At 35.8% G+C, this 7,685-nt stretch overlaps 1 protein-coding gene across 1 annotated transcript; it reads left to right on the forward strand.

Moving 5' to 3' along the window:
- Window positions 1-499: 499 nt before the first annotated feature.
- On the forward strand, window positions 500-4,890 carry LOC142541143 (protein LURP-one-related 7). The gene is made up of 3 exons (XM_075647751.1): window positions 500-958; window positions 1,576-1,791; window positions 4,564-4,890. The coding sequence occupies exons 1-3, from the start codon at window positions 716-718 to the stop codon at window positions 4,708-4,710; spliced, it is 606 nt and encodes a 201-aa protein (XP_075503866.1). The 5' UTR covers window positions 500-715; the 3' UTR covers window positions 4,711-4,890.
- Window positions 4,891-7,685: the final 2,795 nt, after the last annotated feature.

A 7,685-nucleotide genomic window follows, 5' to 3' on the forward strand; every position in this document is an offset into this window, starting at 1 on the left:
TTAATTTTTTCGTAAGATGGTTGATGTTCCATTCGAGATGTTTGACACCTTGTTATCATTCCTATTACTGAATATTCCGTTGGATTCATGCATTTTCTCTGTTTATAATTAGTTATATATTATTATTATATTCGTATGACATGTTTGTAAACAACTAAGTTTATATATATATATATATATTCCACAAATTAAATGTTTGAAAAATACTATGATTTAGATTTTAAAGGCATAAAGTGACGTATAATTTTATTTCTTAACGAATTTTAGCTAACTGTATATAACCAGCCGTATAAACCGAACCGTATTACAAAAAAATCGAACCGAACCGTAATAAAATGGTTTGATTTTGGACTAGAGATATTCAAAACCGAAAACCAAAAACCGAAAAATCAATCCGTTGTAGAGTAAAACCGGACCAAACCGACCATTGCCTACCCCTAGTCACGTGTCAAAAAATAAGTGGATTGCACCACCATCACTGGTAGGGTCGAACTCACCCCGGAAGGATCGTATGTAAATCGGATTCAGTCAAGAAAATTTAGAGACGTAAATTCGAGGTCGTCGAGTTGGATCGAAAGCTGGTAGATTTTAATATTTTGAGCATCCCAATTCGGTTCCGAAGCACTGTACTTTCCTCTTTTACGCTTTGTTTCCCTTGGAGAACACAACCGATAAAGTTTTGCTTTTCCAATTCATCAACGATTCGATACAATTCATGGATGGAAACTCCGAATTTCCATTTCAGTCCAACTTCGAAATCCCATTTGATCTTTTTGTGCGCAAGAAGTCCGAGGGACTTGGGACTCCAGGGACTCTGAAATTTACTGATTCAAAGGGTCATTTGGTGTACAGAGTGCAGCACCCAATCGATAATTCGACCAATTGGAATAGTACCCGCTGTACAAAGCTGCTCCTGGATGCATCCGGCGACACCCTTTTCTCTGTAAATCGAGTAAACGTGAGTATTCTTTGAATTTTTCTTAAAGAATTGGAATAATTATAATCGGTTTCTCGTTGGTTTTGGGTTGGCAATCTTATATGGTGCTGGCGATGTTCTGATTTTGGATTTATATTGCTAAGGTTCTGAAAAATGGGTGACCAAGAAAAAAAATGGTATTGTTATTTTTCTTGCTAAGAAGTTACTTTCTAACATGTTGATGATTGATTGTGTATTTATCGAATGTTGTATGATTTTATATGAAATATTGTATGATTTTGCTGAATATTTCATATCCAAGTCACTGGATTGTGCATAAACTTTCACCATTTATATTGTGTATTGGTGCAGACTTTCATTTGAGGGGACGAAGCTGCATTTCTTTTTTTTTTGGAAAAAATTCATATTTGACCCAAACCCAAGATCTATGTTCTGGAAAACCAATATCTGCTGTACCCGTTCAACCAAATTAGTGGTCCGCTTCCTTTGTCGTGATACTATGGGATGGGAAAAGAAACATGTGGTGACATAGTTTAACCTCTTGACATCATTGAAATGTCGGGTATAGAGCAGTAAAGAATTTGTTCAGTGTTCCTGTATGTCTCTTTTATAATAAAGTTTTATTTTTCTTTCTGTAGAAGGGATCATGGAAAGGATTCAGGGGAAATGTCAAAAGTGGAGACACGGGCTTTATCTTCAAAGTAAACAGAACGTTAGACGAGTTCAGTAGAAAGGAGTTTGACATAGTACTTGTAGGTGACCATAGTGAAAGCTCAAAGACGGAGATGAAGATGAAAGGCTGCCCTTTCAAGAGATCCTGCACCATTTATAAAGGAGATTCCATCGTGGCTGAGGTACTTTAACCTTGCATTATGCCACTTATAGTGAAAGTCACTTATAGTGAAAAGAGGAGCTAACAAGTTAGTACGTTTAAACGGAAAATCACCTATACAACTTTCCCTTTCCTAGATGTTTTGACTTCTGCACACAGGTCAAGGGTCAGGATTTTGATCAAGTGGCTGGTTTTATTCGTTCTCACTACCGTGTTCTTGGGGGAAAATTTATCCTACGACGATCTGTGATGCCCATACCCCACCCTTGTCAAAATTCCCAATGCCAGAGGCGAGTATTTGCTGTGATCAATCTATTGATCATCAGGCTCTTTAACTTTCCACTTAGCACGAGTGGGAACAATCAATTGGGGTTTCATATTTCTAATAATGCCCAAGAATTGGTCAAATTACTTTCTTTACTCAAACCGAGATGAAATATTCAAGTCTATGGGAGCCATGTTTGTTTTCCAGCAAATGGATGAGCCCGAAACCATAATAAGACGGTACTGGAGCATAGGGGTGCAAACGAGCCATGTCGAGCTTGAGTACCATACTACTCTAGCTCGACTTGGTTTATTTTTTTTCTACTCGAGCTCGAGCTCAATCGAGTAATTCATTTTAAGCTTGAGCTCAACTCGTGTATATATCGAGTTTCTAGTATATAAATCTTGAGCTCGAACTTGAGCTCAGGTTTGGATATCAATTGACAAAAATATATCCCTTATTTTTCATATTTCTATTATACATACATACATATATATATATATATATATATATATATATATATGTTAGTATTCGAATACCTCGCGAGCTATTCGACTACAATTAATTGAAACTCTAAGTTGACTCAAAAAATACTCGATCTACTCGAACTACTGAGCTCGAGTCAAGTTGTTCACGAGCTACTCACGAGTAGCTGGACTCACTTACACCCCTACTGGAGCATACTAACAGAATTGGAAGTAAAATTAGTCGGGCAATAAATTTTTACTCCATGATAGTCTCCTCTTGACTAAGAAAATTGACTGATTCTATGATGAAGTCATGTCAGCTTTGGTTGCATTTCCCCAATAACATATTTTTTTCATATACATCCAAATCAGAAACATAATTCTTTTCAAGTTATGTCTGACTTCTGAATTCCCGGGCAATAAACCCATTGAGCTCTCAAGCTAAGCTCATTCCTCCGGCTTTTCATCTGAAATGCTCAAACATGTGTCAGGACATATAGTTAGTTGCTAACTTGGCAAATACTAGTACGGAATGGCATGAGATCATGACTTAATCATTTTAAAGAAAACATATATTTGTGGAAATCATAGATTGAAATAGAAGTCTAAATAGAACTGAACAAAAACAAAAGAGATCTTATATACAAACAAATTTGGATCCCAAATTGACAACTTATCTGTTACTGAGTATATTATGAGTAATTGTCCCAATGCAATGCAAGCTGAGAGGGTGTATGAGCGTATACCGACTTCTTCATCACAAATTTTATGCTATCATTTAACGTGGCCGCTTACAAGTTGCAATGACAGAAATTGATCCCGTTTTCTTAGGATCAGAAGAGTCTTTGACCTGTTGTTGGGGCTCAAAATGTCATTATTCACATAACTTGTTTTTGTAAGATCACCATGCTTTAAAAGGATTTAAAATATATGAATGCTTAAAATAGCTTAAAAATATTTATAGAATATTGCCTCTTGTTGGAATAGAGTTTCCATGATGTTTGTCAAAATAATTCATATTTTTAGAAGAATATTTCCCAGCCGATGACACAAATGTCTTACTGATCCCGCATATGATCAAACATTCCAAAGGATTTACACTATAAATTATGTGCAAAAGCTGGCAACCTCCTGACTCGATTTCCTGGTATAAACAGAACATTTTTGTACATTGACATAGCATAGTGCGTGAATGGTTTACACATGTACCAGTTAACTGCTACTTTCTCAACCTCTTTTCTTCCATGCTGGATCTCGGCTCTCATGGTTACTTTCTATAAGTGCGTGTCATCTACTCCGCTGGTCCTTTCTCTGCCATTAATCCTCTATTTGAACGCTGACTTCCCAATATCTTGATTAGTCCCTGTTACTTCAGAGTGCGGTTAACCGACTGCCTCTTTCAGACTCTCAGCAAGGTCGCCTTGCCTATTCCTTGGTATTCTGCTGTTCAGTTTGGATAACACAGAAATTTCTTGGGCCCTCAAAGATTGTGCAACCAAATTTTACATGACCCTTTTTCTTGAAATCAGGTTTAAAATGTTCATGTGGAAAGTAGTCTTGAACATAAGCTGAATTTTTATTTATTTATGGACTGATGTTACATTTTAACGGCTCACCATGAATTTGAAATATAAATACATGATTTGCAATGCTTTAGTAATACAAAGTTTTATTTGTTCGACTTCTTGTATTCTGAGAAATGCATAATATATTTTTCTATTGAAACACTTTGTATCTTATTCAAAATAGTAAACTGATAATTTGAGGATTCAGCGGAATACCTAGAACAAATGAATAACAAGATAATTCAATCCAAAATGTCATGAAAGTTTTAACATCAATATTGTTTGCGAACAAAAAGAAAAGACAGGAAATTGCTTGTACAGATATTTTTTGTTGCACTACATGTCTGAAAATTAGCCGTCGGCAATAATCATTTGGTTTTATGAGGTTGTTTCCAAAAAAGAAAGGTTAAATCTAGAAAAATAACGTGTATTGCTGGCTGGTATATATTTTTGGTGTTACTTTTGTTTATCAACTGCCCTTGTTCGTTTTGGTGCAGACTAGCCTTATGTATAAGCTTGGCATCGGGAAAGCTTTTGTTCCAAGAAATCGATTTCGAGTAACCATTTTTCCTGGATTCGCTGATCATGGTTTAATTGTCTCTCTCGTCACAATATTCTTTGACGGTAGAAAAATTTGGATATGAGCCAAACAAATTGAACCCAGAAAAAAAGTGTGTATAATATGTAAAACTTTCAGTATGATTTGTTCTGAAAAGGAAGAAATGTAACTAATTGGATAATGTAATTTTATTCCCTCATAGGGCCATTTTCTAGATGTCTAGCAGGAGGAAAAGTGGAAGTCATTTATCGCTTACTCATATTTTTTTGTTTGGCTTTGTGGTTGAAGCTATTTTTTCAACATCTTCAATTTGTATGCTCGTGTTTTAAATTTTTTATCGTTGCTTTTTTCCTTGGATTCTAATCTTTCTTCATGTATGACAGAAACAATTGGTTGATAGTATGGTCAATTTCAAAAATCGGTGTAATAACTCTGCTGTGTCGGCTAAATTAATTGTAATGGTTGGGGATTCATTGGTTGGGGAAATATGGAAACGCGTTTCATATTATTTCACAGTAAGGAGAGAACTATATAAACAGAGGTCTCTCATTTCATTTCATATCCTCCTTCACAGAGTTCTCTCTTATCTATAGTATTTGACTGCTTAGTTCTATAATATTTGTGAGGTGTTTGTTCTTCTATATTAAGAGAGTGTATGTTTTCTTTGAAAACACGGTAAGTGGTTGTACACCATAAAATATTATAATGAAATTTTTTTCATCTTGTCTGTGGTTTTTACCCTAATAATTTTTAGGGGTTTTTTATGTAAATCTCGATGTCCAGTTTTATACTTTATTTTCATATTATTATTTCAAGCTGACGCACGTGGGACCAACAAGTGGTATCAGAGCTTTGTTTTAAAATTTCTTAAAATTCTGAATATGATATGTGGTTGCAGCCTAGACTGAACTTCCACATCAAAAAAGTTTTTTAAAGATTTTTTATTAAGACGAGATTATTTTGTCAATTTTACTAAATTGTTTTAAAAATAATGGCGGGCAGGTACGAGATAACAAAGTTCAATTGAAGCAATTTTATGTTGTGAAAAAATAATTATACAAGTAGTTTTAAGAAAGAAGAATTATTTGGTGGCTATTGGAGATAAAACGACGGAAATGACAGACGATGGAAAGTAGAATGGGATGAATGATAATGTTGTTATCAATTTACACTTGGCTATAACAGACGCAGTATTGTCAAGTATCTCTGAGATGAAAACAGCAAAGATTATCTGGGATACTTTGACAAAGATGTACAAGGTCAAGTCACTACACAACGAGATTTTCCTAAAGAGAAGGCTTTATACTCTTTGGATGGTGGGATCCTCATCGATGACCGACCATATCAACGCATTAAATTTCCCAACTCACTTTTATGGGGCATAAAATAGAGGAAAATGAACGTGCAGTGCTTCTACAAAGTCTACTAGATTCATATTATCAACTTATCATCAACATAACCAACAATACTCTTATGGGTTTTCTAAAATTCGACGATGTCTTAACTGCAGTTCTCGAAGAAGAAGGCTGGTGCAAGAATAAAGAAGATATGTTGGTAACTTTGAAGCAGGCATAGGCTTTACCGATAATAAAAGGAAGATTTATGGACCGTGACTCAAGTGGGAGCCAAAGACGAGGTAGATCAAAGTCGAGAAGTAAAAAAAATATTTACTGCTTTAAATGTGACGGTAAATGTCAGTTCAAGAAAGAGTGTACGAGTATCGAGAAAGGTTCTCAAGGAAATGTGGTCAGTACTTCAGGCGGTGGTGAAATATTATTCAGCGAAACAGCAACACTTGTAGAAAGCATGCACAAATTTTGTAACACATGGATTATGGATTCAGGAGTGAAATGACACATGATATCCCGAAGAGAATGGTTTAATCATTATGATCAATCTCAGGATTATATGTATCCATGAGAAATAGTTATACATTGGAAATCGCTGGGGTCGGTACTATCAAAATAAAAATGTTTGATAGCATCATTCGTACCATGCAGGAGATACGGCATGTGAAGGGACTGACAAAAAATCTTTTGTCCTTGGGCCAATTGGATGATATAGGGTGCAAAATCCGTATCGAGAGCGGGATCATGAAAATTGTGAAGGGTGCGCTTGTGGTTATGAAGGCGGAAAAAATTGCTGCAAATCTATATGTACTTTTGGGAGAAACACACAAAGAGGCGGAACTAGCTGTTGAATCAATTGGTTCAGGAGAAGAATTAACAGTGTTATGGCATAGAAAGTTCCGACATATGTCAGAACGACGGTTGAAAATTCTCTCAAAACGGAAGCTGCTGCGGGGACTTACAAAAGTGTCATTACTCTTTTGTGAGTATTGTGTTACCAGTAAACCACACAGATTAAAATTTGACACTTCTACTACCAAAAGCAAAGCATATTGAAACTGATTCATTCGGATGTTTGGCAATCACCGATTGTATCCCTAGGAAGAGCGAGACACTTTGTCTCGTTCATTGATGATTTCTCTAGGAGATGTTGGGTGTATCCAATCAAGAAGAAATCATATATTTTCCATATCTTCAAAGATTTTAAACCTCGGATTGAACTTGATTCTGAAAAAAAAATCAAGTGTTTGAGGACTGACAATAGAGAAGAACATATCAGTGACGAGTTTGATGCATTTTGTCAAATAAGGGCATCAAAAGACAATTCACAATGGCTTACACACCTCAACAGAATGGAGTGGCGGAGAGGATGAACAGAACCTTGTTGGATAGAACGAGAGCTATGTTAAAGACTGTGGGTCTAGACAAGTCATTTTGGGAGGAAGCAATAAAAACCGCTTGTTATATTTTCAATTGTTCTCCTTCAGTGACGATTGATGTGAAGACTCCGATGGAGATGTGGACCGAGAAGCCGGTAGATTATTTTCATTTGCATACATTTGGAAGTCTTGTGTACGTTATGTGCAATGAGCAAAAAGATCGAAGTTGGGTTCGAAAATTCAGAAAATGTATCTTCTTGGGTTATGCTGATGGAGTAAAGGGATTTCACTTGTGAGATCTTATTGTTTACAAGCTTGTCATAAGTAGGGAT

Source organism: Primulina tabacum, chromosome 3 (genome assembly GCF_025594145.1).
Source record: "Primulina tabacum isolate GXHZ01 chromosome 3, ASM2559414v2, whole genome shotgun sequence".
Taxonomy (NCBI): domain Eukaryota; kingdom Viridiplantae; phylum Streptophyta; class Magnoliopsida; order Lamiales; family Gesneriaceae; genus Primulina; species Primulina tabacum.